The sequence below is a fragment of the Pistacia vera genome, unplaced genomic scaffold, assembly GCF_008641045.1.
Source record: "Pistacia vera cultivar Batoury unplaced genomic scaffold, PisVer_v2 Contig666, whole genome shotgun sequence".
Classification (NCBI taxonomy): domain Eukaryota; kingdom Viridiplantae; phylum Streptophyta; class Magnoliopsida; order Sapindales; family Anacardiaceae; genus Pistacia; species Pistacia vera.
This window is the reverse complement of record NW_022196519.1, coordinates 169,120-186,561: the sequence shown is the minus strand read 5'-3', so window position 1 is coordinate 186,561 and position 17,442 is coordinate 169,120. Positions and strand designations below refer to the sequence as shown.

General features: G+C 32.7%; 1 protein-coding gene across 1 annotated transcript; it reads left to right on the top strand.

Annotated features, from left to right (window-relative positions):
• Window positions 1-3,013: 3,013 nt before the first annotated feature.
• LOC116112709 (O-acyltransferase WSD1-like) lies at window positions 3,014-8,450 on the top strand. The gene is given in 9 exon segments (XM_031398821.1): window positions 3,014-3,794; window positions 4,407-4,562; window positions 4,565-4,596; window positions 5,385-5,963; window positions 6,267-6,288; window positions 6,291-6,332; window positions 7,467-7,523; window positions 7,526-7,674; window positions 8,271-8,450. Coding segments are annotated over 9 exon segments (1,998 nt in total).
• The last annotated feature ends 8,992 nt before the right edge of the window (window positions 8,451-17,442 follow it).

The window sequence follows — 17,442 nt, the reverse complement described above, 5'->3', positions numbered from 1 at the left end:
CAAATAACTTTAGATAAATATTTTATTTCATTTTAAACCTTTGATGTAACATAATATATATTTTTTGCAATATACATGTAATTATTACTATATAGAGGTAAGTTTTTTAAGACGAGATCTAGAAAAATTATAACTTATTATAATATGAAATTTATTCTTATTTATAACTGGCCCTAATTGGGACCAGAATTTTTTTATGACTATATAAAGGTGGGTTCTACTGTATATAAACTTCTTTTTCTCTTGTATGTGAGTGATAGCAAATCATAGGGCAAATTACTTCCATTGTAACGAGAGAGGTGAGTTAGTATTACAATAATATTGACTTTACTAGATATAGTCTATTAATTGGATGAACCAGGATAAATCGCATGTATATGTTATTTCTCTTTACTATTTGTGATTTGTGTGTGTTTTACTGTTTTGATTTCGTATTACTCTAGATTATTCCAGTTATTGAAAAAAAAAAAAAAAAAAGGGTAAGTCAGTAATTAACTTTTTGGGCTCATGCAATACGAGATGTTATAGGAAGTCTTATTCATCGCCTAGGCGATGAAATAATGAGATGTAGACAAAGACAAAAGTAGAGTGACTAGTAGTCACCATAACCTATTGTGTTGATAGAAGCCTATTGACTTGTAATTTATTTAACGTTTTCTTGAGAAGAATTTTCTCTTATCTCTTCAGGAGGTGTTGGGTGGTTCTCATTTGTTTCCCTGGACCAGCAATCAAGCTATAGTCAGTTGACTCAGCTTCTCTCTACAAGTTACCATGGCAGCTTGTGGGAGCTAAACTAGAATCCCAAACTTGAAACAACTGTTTCCAAACCCAGGATTACAAACCATCAACTAATTGACTTAAATTCCATAGTAAATGACAAAAAAGAAGAAACAATTAACAACATGATTATTTCCAACGCCCCAACTTGAATTTGTCCCCATCTCTCTTACCACTTTCTCTCTAATTTACCACTTCCAAGACGTCTGGCCCCACTTACAAAAAAGAAGTCAAGCATCTAAACCAAAATTCCACCAAGTAATGCACTCCGACAAGGATATATAATAATAATTTTGCTAATCTAGTGGGTTCATAAAGTTCACCCTTCCAAGACGTTTTGCAAAATAAATCAAGCCTCTTAACCTTCCATGACGTTTTGTAAAAGAAGTCGAGCATCTAAACTAAAATTCAACACCGATATATGATTTGCTAAGCTGGTGGGTTTATAAAGTTCTCCCTCCCAAAACGTTTTGCAAAATAAATCAAGCCTCTGAACCTTCCAAGACGTTCTGCAAAAGAAGTCAAGCATCGAAATCAAAATTCAACAAGGATATGTAATAATTGAAGAAGAGTTTGCAAACAAACAATAATCTTAACAATAAGTCTCTCTTCTATCAAACAGAACTGGACTTTAATAAGAAAATGGGATCTTGGAAGTAGGTAGATAGGTCCTTTTTATTAATTTGAGGATAAGTTTGAAGTAGTTGTGGAGGACTTGAAATGCATTAAAAGCTGATTTCTCGCTAATTTTTCCACAAATCACAGTGCCCACAAATTTCCATGTAAAAGCTAATTTCTATTCTAATTTTCACAGCCGTCAAATTATACAGTAAAACCTCTCTATAGTTATAATATTGGAATCAGTAACGGATTCAGAATTTTTGTCCAAGGGGCCTCCACTGCTCTGCCATTATTTGCCAAATAACTAGTGAAAACTTTCAAAAATCACCAAACCTTAATAATAATAATAATAAAAAAAAATACAATATTAAGAACCTGAGAAAAAAGAATATACAATAACACAATATTTTCTTACTTGAATAAATCTATGAGAAGCAAAATTTTGAGTAAAAGTGTTAAATAAACCTTAAACAAAACCTTCTTTTAATATTTTTTTTTTCCTTTCAAAGATTATAGTATAAATTTTTATAGCATTGATCAAACCTAGCCAAATTAAGCTAAAGTCAACCAAAACTTAAATCAAGTCAACGTTGCGTTGACTTTTAATATGAATTAATAAAAGAGGGGAAATTTTTTTAGTATAAATATAGATGGTAACTCAAATTTCTTTAATAATTTTGAACAACTGAACGGTGACGTTTAAAATGTAGGAAAGTGGTGCGTGAAGAGTGAAGAATAACGTCTTTAAAATATAGTTAAGGTTTTAATTTGAGAAAATAGATTCATTCTTGGACAGAAAATACAAAATAAACTCACAAGATTTATATCTTTTTCTCTCAAATTAGAATAAAAAACCTCAAAAAGAAAAAAAAATGATTCATTCCTTAAATAAACTAAATTGAAATGAACAATACACATACCTAAAATCGATAATATAGAAAACGGAGCAAATTATGATACCTTGAGTAGTGAAAATTTAACAATTTTAGTCTTCAAGAAATTTAAGAGCGAATAACATGAGAAAGAGAAAGAGAGAGTAAAGAATTTGAGGATAAAATCATAAAAAAAAAAAAAAAAAGGTAAAGCCATGTAGAAAAACACTGGAGAGAGTTTCAAACTTTTAATATAATGTGGGTTTAGAATATATATATTTTAATAACAAGTTTTTTTGTAGACCTAGATATACAGTATGTATAATAGTTCTTATTTTTAAAAAATGGTATGTATAATAGTTCTTCTTTTTTTAAAATCCGAAGGTGGGTCTGGGTATATATGTTAATTAACAATTTTTTATGGCCTATATATTAATAATTTTTTTTCAAATTTGGGCTGAATCCGCCCCTGGTTGGGACTGTTGACCAAGGTTGACTTTTTCATTAAGGACAAAACTGTAAAAAGGAGAAACGGTGTCGTTTCTCTCTTTACTTTCCCTTTTGCTTTCTTCTTCCTCTCTTTCGTTTACTCACTTCTTTATATAAAAGTGAGTTGAGCTTGTTTGTAACTGTTCAGCTAATCAAGAAATACAGAGCATTCTTCTTCTCAAATTCTTCATTTTCTTTCTAATTTTACATTCTCTTTGAGTTTCACATGGTATCAGAGCCAAAGACTAGCGTCAATGGCAAGAATTCATGATCATAATCTCTCTAACAAAAGTGCAGAGAAGATGTTTAACGGCTCCAGTTTTCACTCTTCGATTTTCAGCTCCAGTCTTCAAGTCATTACGCCAAAATTAACCAGAGACAATTACCGAGATAATTATCGGTTTTGGAGATCTCAAGTTCTCTCCACAGTTGGTGCTCACGATCTTGAAGAACACCTAACAAGTTTAGTTTCATGTCCTGAACCTCTTATTGATTCAGATGATGAATTGAAAGAGTTAAGCTCAAATAAAATTAAAGAAACCCTAGGAAAAGAAAGGATTAATCCAGAGTATATAACCTGGAAAAAGACAGATAAATTTCTTGTCACATGGCTTTTAGCATCAATTTCAGAATGCATGTTCAGTCAAGTATCGAAATGTAAGTTTGCTACTGACATCTGGTTTACACTGGAAAATGAATTTTTGGCTGATTCTAAGGCTAGAGCCCTGCATCTGAAAAATCTGCTTCAAAATACACAAAAAGGCAATATGAATGTTAGTGAATATGTTAAGAAAATGAAAGGGATTGCTGAGAGCTTATCATCCAGTGGTCAGGTTGTCACAGATGAAGACCTATTACAGTATGTTTTAGATGGATTAGGACCAGAGTTTGATGCAGTGGTGGTTAACTTGACATCCAGAATTGAATCCAAGTTTGATTCAATAACGTTACAAGAAGCTCAGTTTCTGCTGCAAAAGTATGAANTTATCGGTTCTCTTCCACATAATGTAACTCGGATTAATTTTGTCCTTAACTGTATCATTCTTAACCCTAAGTTCTCCACTCAGTTGACTCAACTCATTATCAACATTCATATCAGACAAAATTAAGGGAGAAGGACATGGAATTTTACCGAGCAAGTGGTCCTCGAGCTCATGCGATCCTACAGCAAACAGAACTTGCGAGCTCCAAAATCTGTAATTATCTCGAGTAAGTTTTGGATTTATCACCGGTAGACTTGAAGCCACCGAAGACGACGATCGACTTAACACTTCCTTCAGCATTTCCTCAAGGCTATTAGGCAGAGGATTTGAGCTTAAATCAGGATTTTTAGCCATCGACGTTAGTCAAGGCTCTGATACCATGTGAGTTTTGATAAGAATCGAAGAAAAGCTTAGGTAAATTGAAGAGAAGATTTGATTCAATAACAGTGTAAAAGCTTTTTTGTTTCTCAGCTCACTTTACTCTTTTATATGTGAAAGAGAAAGAGTGAGTTGAGTTTACAATTACGTTTAAATTGAAGCAGGTGTAGTTAAAACTACACCGTTTCTGTATAATTTCACACAAGCCCTCATACATTTGACAATTATCAAACAACACCCAGTTTGTACTATATTCTAACACTTAAACCTATCGAACTGAAATTAGATGTTGAAGACCAGATTCAAAATTGTGAGGAAGGTCTGCCCTTGAGTCCAATTGCTCGTCTGTGTCAACAACCTGACTCAAGGATCTACATCATTGTCATGATTGGCATGAAAACAAAAATGAACCCAGAAGTTATTGAAGCAAGCTTAGTGCATACTTTCTCCAGCAGCCTCGTTTCTGTAGCTTGCAGGTAACTAACAAAACCATAAATTTGAACCCTCAAACTATAAAGTATAAATTTGTATATCTCTTTTATTGGAAATTGTTATGTGTCAATGTTCTCATTTTTCCAAATTACTTCTGTGTTGGTGAAGACTAGAGTCGAACATAGTTTTCCCAAAAAAGTTAACTTTATTTCACCTATTTTGAAAATAGTTTTTTAAATTATTTAACTTTTTTAATCTCCCTAAATTTATTAATTTAACTAAACAACCCCTAAAAAAATTTTTGGAAGTTGACAAAAACACCCCAATAACACAAATTTACCAGATTCCGGCCATCACTATCGAAAGCTGGCCGAAATCTGGTATAATTGCGTACTACCGGTTGGATATGGCCGGAAAAAGGTCAAATCTAAGGCTAAAAAACTGGCCGTCAACGGCCAGATCTTCGGCCTTAGACAATCGTCAACGACGGCCAAGATATGGTCATGCACCGATAAGGCAACTCCAGCCATCCTCCGGTGGTGGTGGCTGGCTGTCCATATTTAAAATCCAGATTGGGGGTGTTTTTGTTAACTTTGAATATTTTGTTATAGGGGTGTTTAGTAAATAAATAAACATAGGCGTATTTATGTTAATTTTTTAAATTCTACATCGTAATACCCACCCAATTTAACTTTTTTCAAAAGATTATTCTAAAAACTACCCAATAATGAACCAAACGGAGCCTTAGTCTTGTTGTATTTACCGGTGTTCAGTAACTGATAAAGAAATGAATTCATGTGACTTTGTATTGCTAACTTGACTACAATGGCAGGTTGAAGATGACACAGTCAAAGGGGGGCTAAAATGGGTTAATCAGAAAGAGGTGAATTTAGACAATCATGTTATAGTTCCAAATCTGGATATAAATAATATTGAATCACCTGATATGTTTGTGGAAGATTACGTCTCCAACCTGAGCAAAACTGGAATTAAAATGTCGATGCCAATGTGGGATGTCCATCTCCTCAACCTGAAAACCACTGACGCTGAATCCGTCGCTGTTTTTCGAGTTCACCACTCCCTCGGTGATGGAATTTCGCTTATGTCTCTTTTCCTTGCTTGTACTCGTAAGATTTCTAACCCAAACAAACCTCCCACAATTACAATAGTTAAGAAAGTAAATCCCAGCAAATCCTCTGGAGGGTTTTGGGGAAAATTCATCAAATTATGGTTGGTTATCTTGCTCTTTTGGAACACTCTTGTCGATGTTTCCATGTTTATTGCTACCTCATTATCTCTCTTAAATGATACTAAAACGTCCCTCAAGGGTCCCTTGAGCCAAACTCGGCGATTTGTTCGTAGATCAGTGAGTTTGGATGATGTCAAGCTCGTAAAGAACACAATGAATACTGTAAGTTGCTTATGAAATTATAAACATAGCAATAGTGATTTGATATATCATTTAACATATAGGTTAGATGTATCAAGTCAAACTTGTGACAATGGTTTTAAAATGTTATAAATTTATTAATTAAGATATGATTGCCTTTAATTAAGAGTACTTAATTGATTTTAAACTTGTCTATTTATTAAGAGTACTAATATGATTTAAATTTGTTTATTTATTAAAGCATGTTCAGAAATGTTTCTAGCCACATTAATTGGCATAAAAAACATAGTAATCCTCTCTAATTTTTTTTTTCCTGTTTTGCAGACAATCAATGATGTTATGCTAGCGTCACTCAAGCAGGCTTATCTCGTTATCTCAATCGAAAATATGGTGTGCTTGTAACCTGAAATCTGGTTTCTCTTTATTTAAGCTATACACATATACAGTCAAAATTAAAAAAAGAGCCAATTCCATGAACGAAATAAAGAAGCAACAGGAACAAATAATAATAATTAAAACAAAACAACAGTAAACAAAGAAATTATACCGCGATTTAACCGGTTCACCCAATGTGGGCTACGTCCAGCTGAGTCAATATTATTAAATATGCCTCACCTCTCTCGTTACAATGAATGAATTACTCTCACATCATAACAAGAAAAATATCTATATATACTATTTAAGAGATTAACACCGTTTTACATGGATTCCTATTCCTAAGCCCAACCAAAAAAGAATTAATAACTTAAAAGAAATCCTCAGCGGTTATACATGGAAAAGCCCAAAACCGCCTACGGGCTCGGGGCGATGCCCCCGCGACCCCCGCCCGCTCACCGAGTGCGTCTCGTTACCCATTAATGCTGAAGTAGTCGACAACTCCAACATTCCATACCTAATTTATAATTAAAGAAACATTACAGGGGAGTGTCACACAGATCGATAAAGGAGTGTCAGAAAAAACAACAATCTTCCACTAATATTCGACTTAGAGCAGCCTTTGCCATGAACCTTAGAAAACCTCAGATCCAAGTAAGTATAGAATTATGTTAATTAGTCAATTTTAATTAGTTGTTATACTCTTCATGATATCAGAGCCACAAACTTACGTCATGGCTGATTTTTCTTACTCTTCAAACACTTTTAAGAACTTCTAGAAATTCTCTACAAAACTTAAGAATTCTCTAGTTTCAACTTAATTTCCTACTTCCCAACCTTCGATTGGTGATAAACTGATTGAAAAGAATTATAATTATGGCACTTTCAGTGTTCCCGCTCTAGCTTCTCTTGAACTTGAAGATTTTGTTATGGCTCCTAAACATATCCTCCTCCTTTATTAATTGTTGCAAAATCTGAAGATCTGAAAAGGCAATCAGAAAATCTAATCTGATTATTTATTGTGGCAGCGAATTGATCAAGTTTTAATTAGCTGGTTACATACTTAGTCAAGCTCACTGATTTATATATATATTTACATAGTAAATTTCACTGTATTTATGAATATTATTAACTCTGCATTAAATGTAGGAGCTCGATGTTATGATGAAGAAGGATCTAAAGCAAGGTGGGGCAACATGATGGGTTATTTGTTTACCCTTTCACCATTGCATTACGAGATGATCCATTAGATTACCTTCGAGAAGCTAAGGCAACCATGGATAGGAAGAAAGCTTCTCTAGAGGCTTCTTTCTCATATTTCTTGGCTAAATGTTTTATCAAGTTTGGTGGTGTGAAGGTATTATAGTTCTTTTAAACCTCTTTCTTTTGTTTGGTCTATACTCATCCTTTTAGCTGTGATTTTATTTTCGACTCTTAATTTTCATATTTTATATATATATATATTATTATATTACCTTCGAGAAGCTAAGGCAACCATGGATAGGAAGAAAGCTTCTCTAGAGGCTTCTTTCTCATATTTCTTGGCTAAATGTTTTATCAAGTTTGGTGGCTTGAAGGTATTATAATTCTTTAAACCTCTTTCTTTTGTTTGGTCTATACTCTATCTTTATCTGTGTTTATTTTCGACTCTTAATTTTCAATATATATATATATGTGTGTGTGTTGTGTGTGTGAAAACCTTTCATGATTGATCAATCGTGAACGCAGTATGGTAGTTTCCCAACTCAAACGACATTGTGGTTCTCAAAGTAGTAGGGCCAGAAGAAGAATCGGTTTTTCGGCTATCCAGTGGCCTATTGCTCCAAGTTGCTATGGGCAACCTACCGTAAGTATTTAAGCTCTAAACCTGCTATTTCTTTTGTGAAATGAATTTGTGCGAGTTAATTAATATTTGAATCAAAACTAGCTAGCTGACACTTACATTAATTGCAGGGATTACTGATTCATGTCCTTAGTTATGCCAACAAAATTACCTTCATCTTGTCAGTTGATGAAGGTATAATTCCTGATCCTAATCAGTTGTGTGATGATCTTGAAGAATCTTTCAACTCATCAAAAGTGCAGCCATTGCTAAAGGAATGTCTACGAATTAGATGTTCAATGTTATATTAAACGTGTGCATATATATACATGAGCAAATCAGTGTCATATTGCTATGTAACTCTAAATAAGTAAATTGCGAAAGCCACTAAATAAAGGGCTATTTATTGAATCCTTGTCAATTGAATTAATTGGATTTTGTATGCTATCAAGCTCTCAGGGGGAAGTCAGGAAAGAAGTCCGTGGTCTATAAGAATTATTGCAAAGGTAGAAAACAGAATATTGTTGATGTTAAGATGATAATTCTAATCGTTCTCTAACAAAAGTAAACGTGACATCAAGATTGAGGAAGCAAAATTTTGAATATTAATTACCATCATCTAGTTGAAATACGTAGATCCGGGATTTTAATTTAATTCTTTAGATTTGATACCATGTTAAATTGTCACTTGACCAAAAACTTAAACTAATATAGAAGTTGGGGCTCAACATTATATTTAGTTCAGTAATTACATATTCTCATTCATTTAGTATTTTACAAATGTTTTGTATGTGTATTGATTGGATTGTGTTTTTCCTTGGAATGATAACTTAACATGTCTATACCAGAGTCAAAGGTCTGAATTTCAATTCCACATTCAATTAGATAAAAAAATGAAAAAAAAAAAAAATTCAAGTTTTATGTGGGGGCCTCTTAGAGTATTAAATAATATTGAATCTTCACTACTCACTTGAGCTTGTAGGGTGGGATGACAACTTGGCCGTCACATAAAGTAGAAATTACTAAAATTAGTTTTTTGATTAAAATATGTATCCCAACTTTCACATACCTGATTTCTATTATATAAGGAGTGGGAATTTCTTAGCTTGAATGTGGGGCGATTAGAACCACTCCATTACAATAATAAACATCTAACACTAAGATCAATCAATTAAATATTTTTTAACAATTAATAGTACGTGATATTGTGGAAGGAAAAGAATTATTTAATCAATTAGCTAAACATATGCAATAGGAACTTAATGCAAAAGAAAGGTTTGACACATTTCCTGTAATTTTAAAGACTTTGCTCATTTCCTTTAATATTTTCTTAACATTTTTAACCACCTTAAAAAATTAATTTCAGTATTTTTTTTTTATTCACCTTTTAAAATTATATTGTACTCTTTTAATTATGTGGTTGTACATCATGGTATGATTTATCCTTTATGTTGTACTTATTCATTAAATTTTTTAATTGCTCTTTTTAAAAAAAAAAAAAATCAAAACATTTTAGTCTGTTAGAAAACCTAGTTAAGCAGCTTCAGACTACTTGGGCAAGGGACCGATCCCTTGCGGCCCAGGCCTGGGCCTAGTTGGGACCAGTCTCTCATGGGCCTGGGACCAGGACCCGACCAGACCTTAGGCCTGATCGGACTGGTCCCATGGGGTTTGAAAATTTTTATTCCCCCCCCCCCCCCCCCCCCCCAAATCTTTTTATATTTTGGGGCAAAACGAAATCTTATGGGAGTTTTTAGTATTTTTAGGGGTTGATTATAAGTTTCTAAAAATTTTAATAATAAATTAATAGTTATTTCAAAAAATAATAAATTAATAGTTAATTTTAATTTTAAATATATATATTCACACATTCACGCTTCACAAATAAACAATTAATATATTTTTTATTAAATTATTTATCTTCAATTTCATCGTCAACCTTTACATTATTCAAATCTTTATTCCTAAAGAGTTCCAGTAGTTCGGGATCTTCAGGGTGCTGTTGTAGTCTTCTTTCTCCATAAGTCCAATCCCGTAAACACGTTATCACTTCAATCATCTCATCGGTTTAAGAACATCTTCTGTCTTCAACAATCCGACCACTCGTTGAAAATGTGACTCGGATGCAATTGTAGAAACCGGCACAGATAAATGTCACGTGCCATTTGGATATAATGGGGAATTGACTTTCTTGTTGGTTCCACCATTGAAGAATATCCATGTCAAGTTGCTCCTTCATCGTCATAAAGTCAAGTCCACCTGTAGGTAGCGAGTCATCTCATTTGGTCTATGTATGTACGAGCTGGAGCTTCTGCCACGTCCCACATACGCCCACTTGCTCGATCCTTGAGGGGGGCTACATCAAGGTCCTGATCGCCCTCCTAGACGTTTCCTCCACTTCCACTTCTACTTCCATTGTATCTTTCTATAAGAAAAAAGTCTATCCACTTTGTGTTTAAGTCAGTCAATAAGACGTATAATCACTCCTAAATAATGACCTAACTCAGTAATTACACCGTCAACTATGGATAATTTAACCTAGGATCTAGAAAAAGGCTAATCCATATAAGAATGGAATATCTAACCAAATATCTCTTTATTTTCTTCCATACTTGAAACAATTTCACTAAAAATGTTATCATGTCTATATTGATCAAAAGTTTTAGCAATTTGAACTAAATATCTAACACTAAATTAGTAGTTGGATAATAAATACCACTTAATGTATTAGTAGCATCATAAAAAAATTTAAGAATGAATAAAAAAGTTCACAAATCGCCCAATCATCATAGTTGACAACTTCCTCTGATAGTTCTTCCGGTTGACGAAATCTGTAATTTGTTTCGCGGTTGGCAAAGCTTTTTCCAACATCAAGTAGGTAGAGTTCCAACGAATAGGCATGTCTGTACATAACTTCAAAGGTCGAACCGGTCCTCTTGCTTACAATATTTGACGTACTCCTGCCATCTTTTATTGCTACCGCCGCGACTATAAATCCAATAGCTCTACACACCCTCTCAATCTTTGAATGTATAGCATCTAAACTTGCTTTAACTATCAAATTGATGATGTGCAAGCACACATCTGGTGATAAAATTTGCCTTCACCAAGCGGATCCAATTCTTTTCAAATAAAGATATTGTCGCGGTGTTAGCAGCTGCATTATCAAGCGTTAGCGCTACAACTCTATCAGTTAATAAATATTCTTGCAAAACTTCAAGAATCGTAAAATAAATAGTTTTAGCACTATGTTTTTCATATAATGGTTTAAAACCTATCAATTTTTGTTGTAAACCCCAATTATGATCTAAGAAATGTACTGTACAGTTAAAAAATCAGTTTTTGATCTACAGCCCATATGTCTGATGTAAGTGCAATAGATATTCCTAAAATTTTAAATTCGTTTTTAAGTTTATTATTTATTTTGTTATAAGTTTTAGTATATCTCTTCATTTGTAGTTCTACTAACGGGTATATGTTGGACAAAATGCAGTTTTAACCATATTAACAAAAAAGGATTTTCATAAACAAATGGGAGAGTCCGTAGCAACTATATATCTTGCTATTTCCTCTCGTGCAACATGTGTATGTATTGCCATGTTGAGAGAGTTGAGGATGTGTGATTAAAATTAAGTTGAGTTTGAATTTGTCTACCTGATCCGCTTGAAGATGCATTTATTTGGGAGGCTTCTTCTCTACGTGTCGTCGCATCGTCGAAGTCCCCTTCTCAGCCCAATAATGGTTCCACATAAATTACATATCCCACACGATTCTTCCCCCTCCCCATTGTCTTTGGCCGTTTTGATTGGTGAAGTATCGCCAGACATCGAACACGACCCTCTTTGACGGTCAGGGGGGTTGGGCTATGTCCGTGCTCGTTGACTCGCAGCTCACATGTGTTTGCTACACCTCGTCCCGGCCGAATGTGGTTGTGGAAATACAGCTGCATCCTCTGGAGGAAATGGTGAAAATGGATTGAAGGCTTCAATTTCTTCGGTGGATGGAACGTACTCATTTGGGAAGACATTATAAATTTATGATAAAATATAATAATTAAATGAAAAGAAATTAAATAATATATGAAATTATGATTATATTGAAAATAGAAAAATTTGAATATATAATAAATTATAAATATAATTGAATGAAATTGATTGGAGTTTGGAAGTAGATAGATGAGAGAATGAAAGAATGAGAGATTGATTGGTGTGAAAAAAATTAAAGGTTTTAGGGTTATTTATAGTGTAGTTGTGGGGGGGAAAATGAAAAAAAAAAACTTATATTATATAAAAGTAACCGTTGGTGTCAGTTACCGTTGGCAGCCAATGGTTATAAATAAAAAATTTATAACTGTTGGTTGCCAACGGTTAAATTTTTTTTTTTTCAAATAAATTTTGTAAAATTTCATTTTAGTCCTAAATTTATACTTATTTTAGGGGGTTTAAATAATTTTACAAAGGACTAAATTGATAAAAGATAAAAAAAGTTTGGGCCCAGGCCCGGGCCTTGGAGGAGGGCCCGGTGGAGGGCCCGAGCCCTCCTCCTTAGGCCTGGTCCCGTTTTGGGACCAGGCCTCCTGGTACCGGTCCTTGGGAGGACCGGTCCTAGGACCGGTTTTTGGAGCTGGGCTTTTGGGCCCGGTCCCAAATGCCCAGCTCTACTTCAGACCCATCTATAATCAATTTCTTTTTTCCTTTTATAATTTTGTATACCTTACTCTACATGGGATTAATTATTGATATCACTAACACAATATTATGCTTGTGACCCTAAAATGAGATGTTAATTAATTAATTTTTAGGAAAGTAAAGCTATGAAAACGTAGACGGAAAATCGCGATCATGATTATATTGATTGTATGATATGTCAATTAAAAGTAATAGAATAAGGGGGAAAAAAAAGATATAAGTTTCAAATAATCATAGAATTTATGAGCAGTTAACAGTGAGTTACTATTACACTTGACAGCAGATTTGGGCAAATAAGTAATTATACAAGATATAAAGTAAAAACAAAAACAAAAATTAAAAAGTAAACAAAAAAAATATTTATCCAATCATATGCTGACACATAAGCTAAAGAAAATTCAAACAAGATAATTTCAAAAACCTTTAAAATTTAAAACTAAAAACTAAAAAAAAAAAAAAAAAAAACCACGCACGTTGGCCAATATCTTTGTACCCATATTAATCTCAAACTGGGTTTTTTTGTTTTGGAAATTGTTATCAATCTTTCTTTTTTTTTTTTTCCTTATCCTACTACTTTTTAATTGACATATCATACAATCAATAAAATCATGATTCGTTTTCTTTTTGCGTTTTCTTAGCTTTACTTTCCTAAAAATTAATTAATTAACATCTCAATTGTTACAATGAAAAATAAATTTGAAGAATTTTAGACAAATAATAATATATGTGCCAAAAATCGTATTGGGTCTAACAATGTCTAATAATGAAATAAAAATATTACAATCTAGTGCCTTGGCCTAATCTAATTGGGTCTACGCTTAAAACCACCTTGTGAGCTGATTATTTTATGAGTTTGTTCATCCTACAAGTTAAGTTAAATCGAACTCCAGCCTGTTAGCCCACATTCGTCCCAAAATACGAACCAGAATCCTATTTACTTTCTATTTCAATCAAGATCCATATTTTTACTTGAATTGGTAACCCTAATATGATAAAAGCAAGTTTGAAGACTTCATTCCTAATTGAAACTCCTCTACCAAATAAGAGTCAAAGTCCTACTAGGACTCCAACCTCTTTGATTCACTATATAAACAAAGGCAAGCTCTCTCCATAGCTTTAGCTCCTAAATTCTTGCTCTCAAGAATCACTGTCTTTTCTCATCTTGAAGCTTAGTTTCAACCAACTTCACCACCCTCAGCCACCACAAAGCCCACTTTGTGTTAGTTTAGCCCTAGCCGCATTATTACACTAAACTCTTCTCGCTCTCAGCCTTACTAAAATGTCTTCGACCATGCTGATTTGAGTATTAAAGTGCCTATGACAAACACCACATCTGTCACCCAAGCTTTCATGTTCCCTTTCTCTCTTTGTGCAAATCCGTCAGATTGTTAGTGACTCACTTCTCATAAAATTCGTCATTTCCGAATCAACTATAGATTTTATCGTCTACAGATAATAGTTGTTATCTCCTAATATGAAACTTTGAAATTCATATATTAAATTTAAATAAAATTTAGAGCATATATATTAATTACTTTTGTAGCATTGTTAATGAGCTAATTATGCAAAAATATTTTTAACATTAATGTTCTTTAAGCTGCTCCTCATACAAAAATTTCTAGTCCCTCACTGTATAGAAAGATTAATTTTCCAAACAGTTAGTAATTTATTAATCAATTTGATTACCGAAATAAATCTTTTAAATGTTACAAACTTTTTTGATGGAAAACGTTTAGCCGTTCAAATTTAAGTGATTATAATTGTTCAAAATTTCTAAAATATGTGGTAATCTTTGTTTAATATTTTAAATGTGCTCTAGTCAATGTAATGTCATGGTAGTTGAAGAATTATACCAATAATTAAAAAAAAAAAAAAAACATAGTAATTAAGTAGGAATGCAAGCCACATCACCAAGCCCGCCTCAAGGGGTAGGCAGGTCAAGCACCTGCCTAGGGCCCCCAAAAATAGGGGTCAAAATTTTTATAATTTTTTTAATATATTACAAAAAGACTCAAATTGATTATAAACTTTAACATATATTTCCACCCAAAGTTTGACAAAATAGTAAGTTTGTACCTCTAGTTTCGTATATTCCAATTTGCACCCCTATATTAACACATTGAATTTTTTTTAACAATAAAAAGCTAAAATAGTCATTTATATGTCTCAAATTACTCAACCCCAATTCCATCCCAAAATTCAACATTCACATAAATCATCTCCGCCCTTTTTCCATCGCCAGCCGTTTGGAGTTGATTCCGATTAATTTTCTCACCAAAATTGACTGGAATCATCACTTTATCATTTCCCAAGTGTTTTTCCAGCCTAGATAGCCCTCGATTTGACCGATTTTTTACTAATCTCATAACCCAACCCCACCGCGCATGACAGCCATTTCCGGCCTTTTCAGCATGTACCTAGCATTGTTGGCCTTCCCCGACACCACCATCTTCCTCCCCTCAACCCTCTCACTAAAATCCGTATCATACCTCATTTGTTTACTCCGTCAATCGTCGACCACCGCTACCTTTTGGGCTACAACTTCTCAAGCCTTTTCTAGCCAATCCGGGCATTGGAAATTACCTATTTCACCACCCATTGCTTCTCCAACATCTGCTTTCCAAAATCCCCCACCAACCTGACCTAGTTAGCCTGTAGATCGCCATCCACCCCTCCTAAGTGATTTTGCATCTCAAAAGGCAAAAAAATAAATTTGAAATAATTTTTTTTAATATATGCTTATATTATTAGAAGGCCCTCAGAGTAACTATTGTCTAAGGTCACAAATGTTCTTGAAACGGCCCTGCACATCACCATGTTCTTCCTAATCAATACGAAAAGTTTTCTTTTAAATTTGTACACTTTTTCTCTTAGATTAATGATCGAGAATCAACTAATTTAGCTTCAGTCTACATTATTCTTCATGTTTTTCATACTCGTATTCTAATAAATAAGTTAAAAAAAAAAAATTTGATTACAATTAATATAATAGTACAACTAACAAATTGATTTAAGGATGATAAATAAAATAAGTTAAAGCCTTAATAAAATTTCTATATTTCTTTTTCTTTTTCATAATATGGCTCCTCCAACTCATATGAAATAGAATTTGTGTCGCCTAATCAAATGTATTAATGACAAAGTAATTGGTCAATAATGATGTATTATAGAGATGAAATGGAATTTCGTCGCTATAAAAAATTATCTTAAAACAATTTATGAAAGGTGTTGGGAAGTCTTACCAAAATAGAAATTTATTAGGACCTCTTGGCTTGTTTTGTCTTATAAAAGATTTCTTGTGAGTTTATATATTCTTTCTAAGGAAAATTTGTTTAAAGCAGAATACAATTCCGCAAGAGATTAAATAAGTTAAAGAATTTAACTTTAATAGGAATAAAAATATAGAGTTAATCTTATATATATATTAGTCCCCCTAAGGTATGATATAATCACAAAAATTTTCTAAGGTTTTCGAAATAATAGATTTCCCCTATAGTTAATGAACTATTAATTAGTTGTTAAAATCTATAATGTAATGAGTTATTAAAATCTATATTGCAATGTGTTAGTCAATATTACCGAATTGTTCTCTTACTATTTATTTTAACACTTAAAACTTAATAGCAAAGAGATTTCTATTATTTCTGAAACCTTAAGGGGATATTTGTAATTATATCATATCTTAGGAAGACTAATTGATTAACTAAAAAGTATACTATAAAGGGATAGATAAGATCAGGGATCATATTATACAAGGGATTAAATAAATTCAGGAATATGGCTATGATTCCTTTGAGGAATATAATTATTGTTAGGAGTAAATAAGATCAGAAATATGACTATGCTATGATTGTTGTAAGGAATATTATTATAGCTGGGAGTTCACTTAACAAAAATAATAGGAAACATTGAGATTAACATGTATGAATATGGTACATAATATTTAACGTTATTCCACTAGTACTATAAGCAATCATCGATATACAAAAGTACAACACTCCTGATACTAATTAATAGAATGGAAACAATCTAAATTTCTACACCAACCCGTGATGTTTATCTTTTTATATCCCAGATCCTATATATAACTCAACATTCTCCGTAACCTTAAATTAGTCTTCACCCTCTAACTAAGTTGTACATGCATAAAATATTTTATTCTTAAAAAAAAAAAAAAAAAACTCATATTTATGTTTATATTTATATTTCTGATCAAACTCACATTTCTTTATACAATTATGTTTATCTTTTAATAACTTTTCTAAATAAATTTACAAGTAAACAATTTTATATAAAGAGTCACAATATCCCATCAGAATTAAATGACATCGACGTGGCCTTATTATTATTATTATTATTATTATTATTATTATTATTATTATTATTAGGATTAAATGATATCTATATGTCCGAGACAAGAATATGTTACATATGAAATGATATTTGAGAGAGTTTTTTAAATACCATGGTTCGCATAATCTCCTCAACATGTGATATGGTTAACCTTCGTAATCAATCCCATTTACAGGAAGAGCTTGACAATTGTATCCAATTCCTATAACAAATTTTAATTTATTTACTCATAATAGAAAAGGCTGGGGTCCAACTTTTCTTC